The 17079-nt window shown below is 43.7% G+C and overlaps 1 protein-coding gene across 8 annotated transcripts in view; it reads left to right on the top strand.

Moving 5' to 3' along the window:
• DOCK8 (dedicator of cytokinesis 8) overlaps positions 1 to 17079 on the top strand; it is a 242801-nt gene that overhangs the window by 152272 nt on the left and 73450 nt on the right. For all 8 annotated transcript variants that reach the window (XM_064361489.1, XM_064361488.1, XM_064361493.1 and 5 more), the window contains 6 exons: positions 1312 to 1407; positions 2056 to 2290; positions 5152 to 5316; positions 6230 to 6399; positions 9450 to 9545; positions 13939 to 14034. In XM_064361489.1, coding sequence (XP_064217559.1) covers positions 1312 to 1407; positions 2056 to 2290; positions 5152 to 5316; positions 6230 to 6399; positions 9450 to 9545; positions 13939 to 14034 — 858 coding nt within the window. The remainder of the gene's footprint in view (positions 1 to 1311; positions 1408 to 2055; positions 2291 to 5151; positions 5317 to 6229; positions 6400 to 9449; positions 9546 to 13938; positions 14035 to 17079) is intronic.

Below are 17079 nucleotides of genomic sequence, written 5' to 3'. Positions count from 1 at the left end.
GTAACATCAATGAATGCCTTATTCTGGTGGCATCTGTTCACTCTGGAAATTGTCTCTGCCCCATCTAAAGGTCACAGCTGTTCCTTCACTCTGCAGATGGGTGCCAGGCTAGGATATAATGCCAATTTTTTCGTATCTTCCAGTACTCAAATGAAGTTAGAAAAGCAGTCTTTTATAGGAAATTTTCAGGCTTTCAAATATTGGTTACTAATTTTTAAAAGTTCCTAATACTTCAAAGAGAACTCGGGTGTGGGCTAGAACTTACTTGGGGCCCCAGCTTGTGCCAGCTTCAGATAGCTTTAAATGTTTCCAGCCCTTGTGCACACCTACCTTCCATTACAATGAAGCACAGGCAAACCTAGGCGAGGCCCTCCTCACGCAGCACTGCAGGGCATCTTTAAAGGAATGCAATTGCAATGGGAATTTAAGGCAAGGAGCTGTCTCTAAGGCCTATAAAGATATTGATATGTAAACAGTATAAAACAGTCACTTTGAGTAATTAGAGCAGGAGCCAAGCAGGCCTAGAAACATGTTGGAAACAGTTGGAAAAATTTTGTTAAAAGGGGAAGTAATGTTGGATACTCAAAATTATTAAAATTTCATGTCTTGTAAAGCTGTTCTATACTTTGTCCTGACAGTCCTGATTAATGGGGAAATTGCTGGGATCTTAGTTTATTTCAATTCCTAGAATCCAGAATTAGCATGCTGGATTGGAACTTAGAGGCAGATCACACAGTTCAACCCCTCCTTGCAGTATGAAAACAGAACACTAAGGCCCAGAAAGTTTAAATGACTTGTCTAAGTAAAAATAACGAGTTTGAGGCAGGGCACAGTGGCTCACGCCTGTAATCCCAACATTTTGGAAGGCCGAGGCGGGTGGATCACTTGAGCCCAGGAGCTTGAGACCAGCCTGAGCAACATGGTGAAACCCCATTTCTACAAAAAAAAAACAGAAAAATTAGCCAGGTGTGGTGGTGTGTGCTGGTAGTCTCAGCTACTCCAGAGGCTTAGATGGGAGGATCATTTGAGCAGGAGGTCGAGGCTGCAGTGAGCTCTGATTGTACCTCTGTACTTCAGCCAGGTGACAGAGTGAGACCCTATCTCAAAATGAATGAATGAATGAATGAATAATAACTAGTTTGGTGTAGAATTGAACTTCAGTCCTGGGCTCCCGACTCCAAGACCAGTTAATGTTAGTTTTCGAGAGAGTTTGGTATAACCCTGACATTCCCAGTCAAGTTGCTCTGCATTGCTTGTTAGTAATCAGAAAAGGGAATTAGATTGCTAATGTTTTTCTTTTCTTTAACACAGAAAGTCCCCTTACAGAATCCTCCCATTAAGTGGGCTGAAGGACATAAGGGAGTATTTAATATAGAAGTGCAAGCTGTTTCTTCTGTGCATACCCAGGTAAGAAAAGTCAAGGTGAATAATGAAGGCAAAGGTGCAGCAGGGGAGCCTTTGAAGGACAGGCCGATAAAAAAAAATCAATGAAAATCCTTGTCTACAGATAAATAAAAAACAACCCTGTAGGGGGTTGTATGGGGACATGCAAATCTGTTTAGGTTTCATTTGTCATTGGAATAGAAAGACCTTACAAAACCACTGAGCACAGAAAGGAAAGAACCTAGTACCTGCACTGTTGCTTGAGAAACTTTGCAGGGAGACTTGATTTGAAACTCTCATCTGCTGTTATCTCTTTTCCCTCTGTAATTCTGCCACTTTACCAGCCTTTAAAAAGAAATTCCATTCTCCCTCCTTTGCCTGCCACTGTCTGAGTTCTGCATACTTACCTGGTATGCTGACCTCTGCTTACAGAACATGTCAGAGCCTAAATTATTTTTTTCTTTAGCTAATAATTATTGAAAGGTCCAATCTTGTGCACCTCATTCTACAAAGAAGTTCATAACCTCAGTCTAAAACATCATATTTAGGACTTCTGGTTTGAAACCTGGATAAGAGGTGCTACCCATAAAGAGCTATTCGGTTGTGTTTATGAATCCACTGGTGAACATTGATGGGATAAAACCCCATGAACCCTGCCTTCTCCCTTCCCAGGACAACCACCTGGAGAAGTTCTTCACCCTCTGCCACTCCCTGGAGAGCCAGGTGACCTTCCCCATCCGCGTTATGGATCAGAAGATCAGCGAGACGGCACTGGAGCATGAGCTGAAGCTCAGCATCATCTGCCTGAACTCCTCCCGCTTGGAGCCGCTCGTGCTCTTCCTGCACCTGGTGCTGGACAAGCTCTTCCAGCTGTCTGTGCAGCCCATGGTCATTGCTGGCCAGACAGGTATGAACCTGCAGGGCTGGGCTGGGAGGAGGCAGGGGCAAGCAAGCCTTGCCTTCTTTAATGAATCCTGACCTTCCAGAAATCCGGAGACAATGTGATCTTCCTTTCCACTGATGACGTGTGTTCAAGGGAGGCCAAGTCTTGTGCTATTTTTCTTTTAGACTCTCTGCATATTGGAAAGAAAAAGAAATATTGAAATAGGGTTCTTAATATTATAGCTTTTTGTAAACTTTAGTAAATGAGTATAGGCAGTCTTTCAAATTCCATTTCTGGTCATTGATAAATTTATTTTCCCTTTAAGATATTTTTGTTTTCTTGAACTAACAGGAAATGGAACATTTTAAAGTAAGACAACCTATGTTAAATGGAGGGAAGGATCAGTTAAACAGAATGCAATCAATTGTTAAAGTTAAAACATAAACTCACTATTTTAAAGCGTATAGTTCAGTGGTTTTTAGCATTTTCACAAGGTGGTGCAATGATCGCTGTGATCTACTTTCATAACATTTTCATCAGCTCCAAATAAAGCCCCATACCCTTTCGTAGTCATTGCCTGTTCATCCCTCCTCCAGAACTCATCCATTCTCTTACAGTCTATTTTAAATGCTTACTTTTGGCCAGGCACGATGGCTCACACCTGTAATCCCAGCACTTTGGGAAGCCCAGGTGTGTGGACCACGAGATCAGGAGATCGAGACCATCCTGGCTAACACAGTGAAACCCCGTCTCTACTAAGAATACAAAATATTAGTTGGGTGTGGTGGTGCACACCTGTAGTCCCAGCTACTCGGGAGGCTGAGGCAGTAGAGCCGCTTGAACCCAGAAGGTGGAGGTTGCAGTGAGCCGAGATCATGCCATGGCACTCCAGCCTAGGCAATAGAGCAAGACTCTGTCCCCTCGCACCCGAAAAAAAAGCTTACTTTTAATAAAGTAACACTAAATACAATGTGTACATTTTCCCTTGGAAATAATCTAAAAAGCTTATACTGGAGGCAAGACCAGGGTCCAGTGGCTCTCCTAACTCCTCCAGGGTAGACTGGCTGGTGTAGAGCGACTTTGCCACCATTTTCAGCTGTGCCTGTATAGCTCTTTGCTCTCCAGTCCAGCCGATGTCTTTTGGGTACCATCCATACGCCCAGTACTGTACTAAAACTTATAGGCTTTGTGACAGTAACCAAGAGCACCTCAGACCTCAGAGGACTTATAATATGGCAAAGAGCCAGCAGCCCAGGACAAAAGTCCCCAAAGGGACACAGCTAAATTTTACAGCGGTGGTGGGGAGGGTGATATCAAAGGAGAGAGTGAGAAAATATCCATCTGGGAGGATAAAGAGGTCCACATGAAGAGAGGGCCTTGAAGAAGGGTTAGAGGGAAAACAGCCAAATAGGGGCAAGGAGCTGAGTGTGACGCAGCAGAGAACCACGAAAGTGGGAGAGTGTCAGGAAGAAAGTCAATAGCACAGTTGGTGGTAGAAGGTGAGCCCGTGTGGAAGTGGGCTGCGACAATGAAGTGAGGGAGCTTTTAGAGCCAGGGACGAGCATGTCCTCTTAATCTCTCACTCTGCTTTGTACCCCGTTATGCATCTTTTGCGGTTCCACAGATCAGACGTCCTGCGTTGGAGGCTAACTTTTCATCCATGTAGCAGTCGCCTCTCCAACTAGATTCTTGCAGAGCTCTGCCCTCCCTCGATTGCTTCCTGTGCCCTCACATATGTGGCACACTACTTTGTATGTTTCAGCTACTTAATATAGACTTGTTCACTAGACAAAATATTTATATGTTTTGAGCTGTTTCTCCATAGCAAGTTGCCACCTTGTGGTGTGGGGACCACGGGGTGTTGGCACAGGCAGAGTGAGTGGAGGCAGCTAGTCTACAAGCATTTATTCACAACCTATTCTGTGTCCATGCATTGGAAGGCATGGTGGGGGCACAAAAAATATGAGAAATGCACCTTGCATGGGAAGGATTCCAACTTTCACAGAGAGACAGTTTACCAGCAGAAACAGCTGGAGAATCACGTCACTCACTTTCACTTGAGCCCTGTATTGTGTGGAGTCAGACGACTTCATGGAGGATGTGGGATCTGGGCTGAGATTCACAGGGTTGGTGTGACTTTGTGGATGGGAGTGAGGAGGGCTTTCTAGGTGAGGACAACAGCATGAGCAAAGTCTCAGAGGTAAGAGAGCAGACATGATGGGACAATACAATGACTGCCTCATTTTAAGGGAGGTTGAATCTGAGCCAAACAGGGTACAAGGTTGGATAAGTAGACTGGAGCCAAACTCTGGAGGCTTGGGGCAGCAGAACGAGAGCGTCTATGCAGTAAATCAAATGTGTGTGGGCCCACTGTGGGAATGACTTGATATGCATACAGTTTTAGGTTAATCTATACAAGAATCAGGGTTGTACAGCACATCTCAAACACAGTGTGCACAGCAGTCACGTGGGCATCTTGTAACGATGCAGATGACGAATACACCCCTTAGGGTGGGGCCTGAGAGTCTGCATTTCTAAGTAAGCAACCAGGTGATAGTGGTCATGTCAGTCTGCAGCTCCCACTGAGTAGCGTCAGTTTACAACAGGGCTTAGAGAGGGAGGACGTCAGGACGGTCTTACGGCTTTGTCGTTGAAAACCATCAATGCTACTCAGTGGCAGGAGGAGGAAGGTCAAAGGAGGGAATGTGGAGGCATCTGTGGTGCTAGAGCCAGCGTGCCAGAGCTCACCAAAACCATTTACCCTTCCCGGGCCTAGTTGTGTTGGTCAGCGGTCAGGACTCATTGTCACCGTCCTGGAGAAACTTCCACCTCGGGCCCCTTAAGGACCAGCTGCGGGGCTACCCATTTTTCTCTTGGTTCCTCAGCCAACTTCTCCCAGTTTGCCTTCGAGTCCGTGGTGGCCATCGCCAACAGTCTGCACAACAGCAAGAACCTAAGCAAGGACCAGCACGGGAGGAACTGCCTGCTGGCTTCCTACGTGCACTACGTCTTCCGCCTGCCGGAGCCACAAAGGGACATGCCCAAGTCAGGTAGAGTTGCCCTGAGTGTGGGACTCTGGCAGGCAGGGCATCGCCACCTCCACTCCACTGCAGTGGAATGCAAAATAAAACATGCTGTGCTGGGTGCGGTGGCTCACATCTGCAATCCCAGCACTCGAAGAGGCTGAGAGGGGAGGATCACTTGGAGCCAGAAGTTGGAGACCAGCCCAGGAACATAAAGAGACCCTGTCTCTACAAAAATAAAAATAAATGAGCGGAGTGTAGTGGCACACACCTGTAGTCCCAGCTACTTGGGAGGCTGAGGCAAGAGGATCACTTGAACCTGGGAGGCAGAGGTTGCAATGAACTGAGATTGTGCCACTGCACTCCAGCCTGGGGGACAAAGTGAGACCCTGTCTAAAAAAAAAAAAAAAACAGTAATTTCTCATAGACTCCCGTAACCACTTTTGAAAACATGTCAACACTTAAGGACGACAAACAGCTGTATACATCATAGACAGTAATCCTCACCAGGTTCAGAGGACTCTGGGTTTTTGAATCTGAGGAAACCTCACTGCATGAATTGTGAAGTTGTCATTTAAATATTGATAAATTAAAAATATCCACATTTGTAGCTTCTCATGAGAAATCAGAAGCTCTAGCAACCCTGGGGTCCGTTTCCCCGTGGCAGTAATAGACTGGAGCCAGTAGTAGCCCCTGCCTTTGTACGAGGCATGTGTCAGCTGTTTCCCATAATCCCACTACTCCTTGGTGCCTCACGCCCCATCTACTTCTCTCCCAAAGATTGTCTCCCTGCCCCAACCAGCATTTGCTAAGAAGACCATAATTCCAAAGCCTAATCCAGTGGGTTTTCATGTACCCTAACCCTCTTCAGTTCCTTCTTAAACTCAGTACGTAATTCTGTTCCCTGTCTGTTGACATGTCTATACCTGGTGGGGTGCAGCTGCTCCCACTGCCCTCCCCGACCCCCGCTATCACACGTATGGACGCACATCAGCTGCTGCCGTGAGTTCGAAGCTGCTGCAGGCCCGGGTGATGAGCAGCAGTAACCCGGACCTTGCGGGGACACACTCCGAAGCAGACGAGGAAGTGAAGAACATCATGTCTTCAAAGGTAGGAAAGATGTCAAACTCTGGAAGGGGACGCAGGCTTTTTTATTTGTTTAACTAAAACTTGGAGAAATAACACAAAAGCAACCGTTACTGCTACCCACTGTGCTGGTCAGATGCTTCAGTGCTCAGCTTTGGAGTGATTAACGTTCTTTAGAACAGATTGAGACCATTCTGACAGATGCATCAGCAAGACAAGCATTTGAGGATTTGCTCAGAACTACTTAACTCGGGTAGCAAAGTTTTAGAGCATCAGGGGTTTAGCCACATGGATTCAGTAAATACCATGCATTTTATTTTCAAGGAAAAAAAGTAGCTTTAACTTTTCTTAATACCTAGAAAGGTTGCCTTTAACTTTTTGTTTTTTTGGTATCTACCTCTTACATTCATTAATATCCACAGATTATCTCACAAAAAAAATCCATAGGAGCGGCCAGGCACAGTGGCTCATGCCTGTAATCCCAGCACTTTGGGAGGCCAAGGCAGGCAGATTACTTGAGGCCAGGAGTTTGAGACCAGCCTGGGCAACATGGCAAAACCCCATCTCTACTAAAAATACAAAAAATTAGTTGAGTGTGGTGGTAGGTACCCGTACTCCCAGCTACTCAGGAGACTGAGGCAGGAGAATAACTTGAACATGGGAGGCGGATGTTGAAGTGAGCCGAGATTGCACCATTGCACTCCAGCTAGGGCTACAAGACTCCATGTAAAAAAACAAAAACAAAAAATCCCAAGGAGCAATGCCAAATTTTATAAGCAAATAAAAACCGACATCCTGAGAGGGTTGGTGGCTTGCTCTATATTGTTTTTCCCTATATGAATTCTTTATTTTTTTATTGGTAAAGTTTTGCTTTCAGAACAGTTTTAGACTTACAGAATTATATACCCTATACCCAGTTTCCCCATTATTAATATTTTACATTAGAATGGTACTTTGGGCACAATTCATGAACCAATTTTCATGGAATATCATTCATTAAATTCATCTTTATTCACATTTTCTCAGTTTTTCTCCAATGTCCTCTTTCTGTCCCAGGATCCACTCAGGAAGCCACATTACATTTTGTAGTCTTGTGTCCATACGCTCCTCTTGCTGGGAACAATTTCTTAGACTTTCTTTGTTCTTTATGACCTTGACAGTTTTGAGGAGTAATGGTTAGGTATTTTGTAGATTGTCTCTCATGAGGAATTTTTAACGATTATGATATTATTCACATACCATAAAATTCACCCCTTTTAAAGTATACAATTCAGTGGTTTTTAGTCTACTCACAAAGCTACCACAATGAATTCTTAGCCTGAATTTTTTCTCCAGTGATCTGTAGCCTCAGGGTGGCTGAGCTATTAGAGTAATATCATTTCCTCTGATTAAGAGAAATCAGAATCTCTAGGTTTAGACACAGACACAGTTTCACCCTTACATATTCCACCCACTTGACGCAGTGTGGTATGAGGAAGGGAATCTGGAGACCAGGATTTGGAACTGGGTGCCGATACTGCCCTGCCGTGTGGTCACGGGCAAGTCATTTAACTGTGCTGGGCCTCATGTCCTCACCTCTGCAGAGGTTCTGATCCCTGGATGAACTTAAGAACCATCTCCCCTGGGTCTTTTCAAAACACTAGATTCACCCCCTAGTATGCTGATGATCTATGGTTTGAGCCATCGGGAATTATTCATATTCTCTCCTTTTTGACTTACAAAAACCAGTGCAGAGATGTGCTGGAGTGAGCTCGTACCTGTTCCCAAAAGCTGATGGCTTAGTTTTCCAGAATTCTTTGAGAGCCAGTTTTGAAACAGTCATTGTTAAAATTAAATTGTATAAACTTAAAATTAAATAAGTTATATTAAAATCAAAGGCAATCTGAATGCAATGTTGTACGCTAGATTGGATCCTGGAACAGAAATAGGGCATGAGGGCAAAAACTGGTGAAATTCGAATTGTTCATGGCTTAGTTAATAGTAACATGTCATCAGTTTGCCAAATTAATTTGTCAAAATTAATTTCTTAGTTTTGACAAATGTACCTTACTATAAAAGATGTTAACATTAAGAGAAATAGAATGAAAGGCATATAAGAACTCTCTCTACTACCTTTGCAGCTTCTTTGTAAGTCTAATACTAACTATATAAATAATTATTCCAAAATTAAAAGTTCACTTTAAAAAGATAAACCTAGTCCCTTCCTAATAATTTCACTATACACTACTATATCTAAGTTCTTGGTTCTTTATGTCTACTGTATCTGTGTGGTGGAATACTATATAACAGTCTGCTCACGCATGTCTCCCTAACTGCACTTCTATGACTTCATGTTGGTAGATTGAAATCAGCTATGATGAAAGTATTTATGGCACAGAAATGGGCAAATGCTACAAATTAGCCCCACCCCCCTGGCAACTGGTTGTTAAGCATTTGCCAGCACACCAGGGTTCAGCCTCGTATTGAAGGCTCCTTTCAGCAATACCACTTTCTGATCACCCAGGAGAGAAGTGGTGTGCAGCTATTTGACACCTTTGATCTTTATATTTTTCTTTAATAAAAATGAAAATATTGAATTTTTATATGGACAGGGTTAACAATTTTCTAATTATTTTGTAGCATGGGGAGAAAATGTCTAATAGAGCATGACCCCTCCACTTCCCTTCAGAGGTAGTTTTTGACAATGTATTGGTGTTTAGGAGACAGTATGGTGCAGTACCATATTCAACCACAGAGAGACACTGTTCCCACACATTTTTGCCTGCTCTTCCCCGAAGTCACAGACTGCTAGAATGTTGGAAGGGATTACTCAGCACCCCAGATTCTTAAATAGTTTTTAACTGTCGGTTGCTACACATAAATTACTAACAGTGATTGTCTCAAGAGCAAGTAGAATTAGGTGTAATTTCACCGTCTTTGCTTTGTTTTATATTTACTAATGGCAATTGTTTTACCTTTGTAACCGGGGGAAAAAAGAAATGTGTAAAAAATGAATTCTGAGGTTTTGATTTCCAAGTGTTTGGCTTACCTTTCTGTGGTTGTTTGACTGGTAAGCCATGGTTTATGTGTTTTAGATCGCCGATCGCAACTGCAGCCGAATGTCTTACTATTGCTCTGGCAATAATGATGTTCCAAGTTCAACCACAGCCCCAAGGCCAGCCAACAAAAAGGTACTGAAGGGCAATGTGAGGATAATCATGGGATAAGAACAGAAGGATTTCTGGCCAGGTGTGGTGGCTCACACCTGTAACCCCAGAGCGTACGGAGGCCAAGGCGGGCAAATCACGAGCTCAGGAGTTTGAGACCAGACTGACCAACCCAGTCTCTACTAAAAATACAAAATTTAGCCAGGCATGGTAGAGGGCACCTGTAATCCCAGCTACTCAGGAAGCTGAGGCAGGAGAATTGTTTGAACCCAGGAGTTGGAGGTTGCAGTGAGCAGAGATCAAGCCATTGCACTCCAGCCTAGGTGACAGCGTGAGACTATGAGTCAAAAAAAAGAATATAAGGATTTCCTAATGCCCTCACACTGTGCTTGAAAATACTCAAAGTGCTCCCCTGCCTGTTCCTGCCATGCTAACACACACACACACCCCACACACACTTTTGCAGCCCTATCCTTTACCCTGCATTTGACCACCTAACTGCCCATTAACTCAGTGTTTCTCCCACTTTTTCCATGCACCCGAATTACCAAGAAGCCTTGTTAAAACTTAACGCTGGATCCTACCCACTGAGTATCTGATTCAATAGATCTGAGCTGGAGGCTCAAGAATTTGCATTTCTAACAAGTTCTCAGCTGATGCTGGTCCAGGGACCATACTTTGAAAACCACTGTATTAGCCTCCTTTTAGTAGAGGGAAAGCTGGGTCAATTCATCCTTGACAAAAGTGAATGGCAATAATTAGGTATCATTTGTTTCAATACTGTGTAAAGTAATATGAAATGCTTCCTCATAATTCTCCACAATCAGCCTTACCTATTAGTTCAGAAACTTTAAAAGCTCTTAAACTGCTTACCAGGATTTTTCAAGCCAACAAAATTCCCCAATCATCATAGTCACAGCCTATGTGGTCTGAGCGATGGCGGCGGGGGGTGAGGGGGGGAAGCTGTGTATCCAAAGTTTCCTCTGTTCTAAGCACCCAAGAGTCTCACCATTATAGTAGCTACTTAAGTTTTTAGTGTCTTTGAAGACCTTTATTAAAATGTAAATATGGCGGGGCATGGTGGCTCATACCTGTAATCCCAGCACTTTGGGAGGCCTAGGCCAGTGAATCACCTGAGGTCAGGAGTTCAAGATAAGCCTGGCCAACATGGTGAAACCCCATCTCTACGAAAGATACAAAATTAGCCGGGTGTGGTGGCAAGCACCTGTAATCCCAGCTACTCGGGAGGCTAAAGCAGGAGAATCACTTGAACATGGGAGGCAGAAGCTGCAGTGAGCTGAGATCATGCCACTGCACTCCAGCCTGGGTGACAGAATGAGACTCCATCTCAAAAAAAGAAAAAAAAAGTAAATATGCTAATTGCAAAGAATAACACAGGAAGCCATTTGCAAGAGCTAACATCACAGGGAAATATTTATTATACAGGCAAGGAGGGAACGAGGGTCCCCAAGGCTCCCTTTGGACTGGATGAGGGAAGATCAAGTGTGGGAGGGCCAGGGCTTGATGCTCCACACTCTGCAGTAATCCGGGCACCATATGTCTAGTGAGAGGTAGCAGGATTTAACTATAAAAGGAAGAGTGAAAGAAGATACGGTTAGGCTAAGAACAAATGGGTCCACTTTCCCTAAAATTTAGCATTAGGCTATCACAGGCCCTATGCAGTGACTGGTTATAAGTATTATACCATTTTCCTTTCTTAAAAACCATTATTGGCTTACAGCCTGACTTCTTTAACCCATGTCCTGTTTGGTTTTGCAGTTGCCATGCTTTGACCTGAAATGCCCAGAACAGGGACATTTTATTTCAAAGGGAAGTTTGGCCAATATGTTTCCTTTATAGCTGAGCAAAGTGTTTTGCTGCTTAGCTATTTTAGATAACCTCGGAGCAAGGTGTTCTTGTAATAATGCTCCCCAGAAAGCAGCATAAATGACTTTAAGAAGCAGCTTATCCTTGTCTAATCTCTTCTTGCCATAAGACTCTGGCAGCCAAACTGACCTATTTTCTAGAGGCTACCTTTGAAGCTGGGGTTGCATGTCTTTCCTACAATGAGAAATCAAGGTGTAGCCCAGTTATATCATGTGCACAGTTAGACCACCTGCTAGATTAAAACTCAACCCCACGCCTCTCTCAAGTGAGAGCACTTCACTTAAGAGTGCCAACAGCAAACAAATGTGTTAACGTGTATTAAAATTATTAAGGTTTGACTAATCTCATAAAATGAAGTGAAACCAACCACCTGATAAGCTGAAACACCTAAGCATTCTCCATTCATCACCACTAACCCACTGCGGATCTAACTGGCTAAAATACCCAAGCATGTATACAGAGATCTTCCCTTTGTCACTTTAGTTTAGCTAAGTAGCTCTCAAATTTTAATGTGCACAAGAATTAGTACACTGAGTTGCGTGCATACTGTATTCTGGGGGTAATTTTGTTTTTGTTTTTGTTTTTAAGATGGAATCTCTCACTCACTGTGTCGCCCAGGCTGGAGTGCTGTGGTGCAATCTCAGCTCACTGCAATCCCTGCCTCCTGGGTTTAAGCGATTCTCCTGCCTCAGCCTCCAGAGTAGATGAGATCACAAGCGTGCACCACCACGCTCAACTTATTTTTGTATTTTTGGTAGAGATGGAGTTTCACCATGTTGGCCAGGCTGGGCTCAAACTCCTGACCTCAAGTGATCTGCCCTCCTCGGCTTCCCAAAGTGCTGAGATTACAGGCATGAGTCAACACACCCAGCCCTCTGTGGGTAATATAAACCATTGTCGAGAGCAGTGTTTGCTGTAATCAGGTCTTGCTTTAGGTGTTGACTTTAACACTTAATTTGCAAATAAGGATATGATATTAGGGTGTTCAAATAGTTTTAGCTTTCTTATTCACTTTCTTACCCAGATAAAAAATGAGTTTATCTATGTTTATTCTAGGTTTTGTGGGCCTAAGATGAATGAAAACCACAGAAAATTTCTAGACATTATTTTTGGCATTAATTAGGGTGACCAACTGTTCTGATTTGCCTAGGACCGAGGGAGCCCCCAAGATGTAAAACTTTCTATTTTAAGACCAGGACATCATCAGGCAAACTGTAATGGACTGGTTGCCCTACCTTTAGTCTTAAACTTCTTCCCCATTAAAATGATTGTCAGGAACATGAACACATAGGTAGATGTGCTGGAGAATGGGAAAGGTGTAAGTCACCATGTGCCTCCATTTGCTACCAAGCAGTAGATGACTTGAAGGGAAGTGAAGACACAAAGTGGAGCTGGGGGACTTTTCAAGCATCTGACCCTGGGACATCGAAATTTAGAAGTTGTGAGTTAAGGCTGATACTACTATGCCTTTCAGAGCACAAGATCCATTCATAAACCCCACTGATCCTGCTTCCCACAATGCCATAGTGGTATTATAAAAACAAAAATTGTCCAGTCTCCAAGGGAGTTTAGATACCATCTAGACAATGGTCCTCCAAGTGTGACCCTGGACCGCCAGCAGCAGCAGCACCAAGAATGGGAACTTGTTAGAACTGCAAATTCCCAGGCATTGAATCAGAATCTCTGGGGGTGGTGCCCAGCAGTCTGTGTTTCATCAGGCCATCCAGGGGATTCTGATGCACATTCAAGTTTGAGAGGCCTGGCACAGGCACAGTGGCTCACACCCATAATCCCAGCACTCTGGGAGGCCAAGGTGGGCAGATTGCTTGAGCTCAGGAGTTTGAGACTAAGTGGGCAGCATGGAAAAACCCCATCTCTACCAGAAAAAAAAAAAAAAATTAGCTGGGCCTGATGGCACACGCCTTTAGTCCCAGCTACTCAGGAGGCTGAGGTGGGAGGATTGCTTGAGCCAGGGAAGTCACAGTGAGTGAGATTATGTCATTGCACTCTAGCCTGGGTGACAGAGTGCGACCCTATCTCAAAAACCAAAAAAATTTGAGAACTGCTGCTACCAACCAGCTGTTTTTATGGCTGAGAAAACTGAGGGCAGAGAGAGGAATGGCTTGCATGTGGTCACACAGAGTTTTCAACAGGACCTGAGAGAAAGTGAGACAATGGCAGTTTTGATGACTACTCGGAATGCTTCCCCCATAGAATAGAGTTTCACTCCCAGGCTGAGTCCATTCCTTCAAACATCTCTCTCTTGCGCAGCTCAGGAGTTTGAGACTAAGTGGGCCGCACTTAGTCTAAGAAGGTAGACCTCAGCCTTCAACCCACCTAAATGTCCTGCAGTCTCAGGTGATCTCAGCACTGACTTTGCCATCCACGACTTAATGGCCTAGAACATCCAAAACACGTGCCTCAGGAACTAACAAGCTATTAAACTGGGGAAAAGAAAAGAGAAGAAAAAAAAGTGTTGGTGAATAATAGCCTTTGTTATCACAGCCTAATTTTTGTGGTTCTTATTTAGCATTTCCATGAGGAGCTTGCCCTCCAGATGGTGGTCAGCACTGGAATGGTGAGAGAAACAGTCTTCAAATACGCCTGGTTCTTCTTTGAGCTTCTGGTAAGATTCTTGCATGTTTGTATCTAAGCTCAATAGGCCAAGAGAAGCACAGAGCAGAAAGGAATGAACATTTTGTTCACTGAGTTGCCCCTACTAAAACCCTGGGGTTGTTTAGTAATCTAATTTCTCACCCCTCCCCATCCTTCTTCCACTAAATAGCATTGCTTCTACCATAAAAATCGATCTCCATCCTATGAGTTCTCATCACCTTCGCCACTCCCCACCGGGCCACACACCGTCATCTCTCATGTGCCTCTCGCAATAACGTCCTCTTTTTCCTGCCTGTTCCATTTTTGCCCTTGGCACACCCATTCTGCACATGACAGCCAATACTAAACAGATTAACGTCACGCCCCTTTTAAAAACATCAGTGATTTCCACTGTCCTGAGGAGAAAGCACAAATTTTTATCATGCCCTAAAAAGCCCTTGTATGATTCTGTTGTTTACCTCCCTATCTAACCTCATCTCCCACCACATTCCCCCATCATTCTGCCACACGGTCCTCTTTAGGTGCTTTGAAGATGCCAAGACTGTTTTGGCCTCACAGCCTTTTCCAGATTCTCTTCCTGCTCCCTCGCTTTCACCTCCTCACCCCCAACACACACAGTTTCTGTTCTTCTCTGTAGGTTTCAGCTTTGTAGGAATCACCTCCAAGAGGCCTTTTCTGACCACCTTATACTGTAATACGTCTTCCTCTATAATTCTCCTTTGAGCACCGTATTTATTTCCTTTCTAGCACTTATCACAATTTCTAATAGTTTTTTCTGTCTCAACTATTAGATTTTTAGGATTTGGGTCTCTCTTGTATTATCTCATCTCTAGCCTCAGCACACTACTTGGTACCATGCAAGTCCCAACTAATATCTGTTGGAAAACAGAATGAAATTTGTATATCTGTTTACCCGAAAACTTCTACCATTATTCCAGCAGAAAAGCAAAAGGTATAGCCATAATACCTTAATTTTAAAATAAGGAGAATATTAGTGATAACTATTTTTTTTTGTTTAATTATTAATAGAAGTAAAAGAATTTTACCATAGAGCCACTAAAAATAAACATTTTGTCAGTGTTGATAAATGGAGATTTATAGTGAGCTGTTGAATGAAAAAGGTATAAAGACACAGATACCAACTATATAAAAATGTATATGCAAACAATTTGGAGGATTTGGAGTAGGTTGAGATTTAGTGATAGTATTAGCTTTATATTCACTGGGTTCTTTCCTCTGTCCCATTAAGTGAATCATATTTTTTTAAAAAAAGAGTCTAGGCCAGGTGCAGTGGTTCATGGCTGTAATCCCAGCACTTTGGGAGGCCGAGGCAGGCGGGCCACTTGAGGTCAGGAATTCAAGACCAGCCTGGCCAACATGACAAAGTCCCATCTCTACTAAAAATACGAAAATTAGCCAGGCATGGTGGTGGTGCCTGTAATCCCAGCTACTTGGGAGGCTGAGGCAGGAGAATCGCTTAAACCCGGGAGGTGGAGGTTGCAGTGAGTCAAGATGGCACCGCTGCGCTCCAGCCTGGGTGACAAGACTCCATCCCCCCCCAAAAAAAAAAGTCTAAAGAGATGGGAGGGTTTCCACCTAAGCTCTAGTTTTTACATGGAAGTAAAGCCTAAGAAAAAGGGAGAAATGCTGAACAGTAGGACATAGGACACAGAGAACAAAGGGCAAAGAAAACACAAACAAAACATCCACTAGGGAGAAAATAGGAAGCAGTGTGGAGCAGAGTTCAAAAGAAGTCAGGTTCATGCCACAGAAATGCATCCAGGATTCAAATCCCATCAAGTTTTGCAAAGTCCCAACCTCTAGTTTGAGAAGCATCCCAAAGCATGGTCCCAAATCCTTGCCACAGAACCACCTGGAGGTGCTTAGTAGAAATAAAGCAGAAATTATTTTTCAAAGCATTAAAATTAGGAGGTTGGAGGCCAGCATTCTGCATTTACCTGTCTTCTCAAATGCCTGCTAAGCCTATTAATGATCCACTGGTCCACACCCTGTCTGTTCTGTGAGTCCTAAACAGAGCTACAGGTCTTTTGGAATTTGTACCCAGCCAGCACCAGATTTTTTTTCATTCTAAAAGCCAAGCTGATTAATTTGGTGGCTGCAGCTCACAAGTGTTGGGGCAACAGCATTAGCAATGAGACATGAGCTCCGTGCTCTGGCAAGGAATAGACTGGGCCATAAAACCCATTCCCCTCTTGTTTCTTGAGGCATGAGAAGTATCAAAACCAACGCTCCATCCCCTTTATATTTTGCTTCTATTTATACATCCTACCCACCATCAAGTCTCTCCATAAAGAAGATTCACTTAGCCTGGCTCTGCAAAAATGAAAAAATTAGCTGGATGTGGTAGCACATGCTTGTAGTCTCAGTTACTCAGGAGGCTGAGGCAAGAGCATCACTTGAGCCCAGGAATTCAAGGCTGCAGTGAGCCATGATCATGCCACTGTACTCCAGCCTGGGCAACAGATTGAGACCCTGTCTCTTAACAAAAAAGAAAAAGAAAAAAGAAGAAGATTCACTTGGGTCATAATCCAGCTATGAATAATTCATACAAATAATTCATTCCCAATACAGCATTCAGTATTGCTAAGTCTGAATGTTTCCATGTGACATCTTAGAGCTCTCTTTCCAAGGGAAGTTTGCATTTTCTGCAGGTGTAATGATGACTCTGTTCTTCATAGAATCCCATTAATAGTTGGCATCCCAATGGGAGAAAGAATAGTCACATCAAAAATGTGCTGAGCATCTTACTATATATGTGCCAGGCAATGTTTTAAGCATTTTAAAGCATTATCTAATTTAATCCTCATGCAGTCTTGAGGCAGGAGGAACTTTTATTATCCCCAGTTTACAGATGGGGTTGAAGGAAGGGTGGTGGCCATAAGCAGAGTCTCCAAGTCAGCCAAAGCCTTCAGCAGTACCACGTCACTGCCCTAACTGCTTTTGGCCTTGCACATTTATTTACTAGGGCTTAGTTGGCCCAGGAGAGAAACCATAAGCTAAAGCACATGGCCCATCTTACCTCTAGGAAGTCCCT

Source organism: Aotus nancymaae, unplaced genomic scaffold (genome assembly GCF_030222135.1).
Source record: "Aotus nancymaae isolate 86718 unplaced genomic scaffold, 86718_ANA_hifiasm-v0.15.2.pri h1tg000041l, whole genome shotgun sequence".
In the NCBI taxonomy this organism is placed as follows: Eukaryota; Metazoa; Chordata; class Mammalia; order Primates; family Aotidae; genus Aotus; species Aotus nancymaae.
This window is presented reverse-complemented; position numbering and strand designations above follow the sequence as displayed.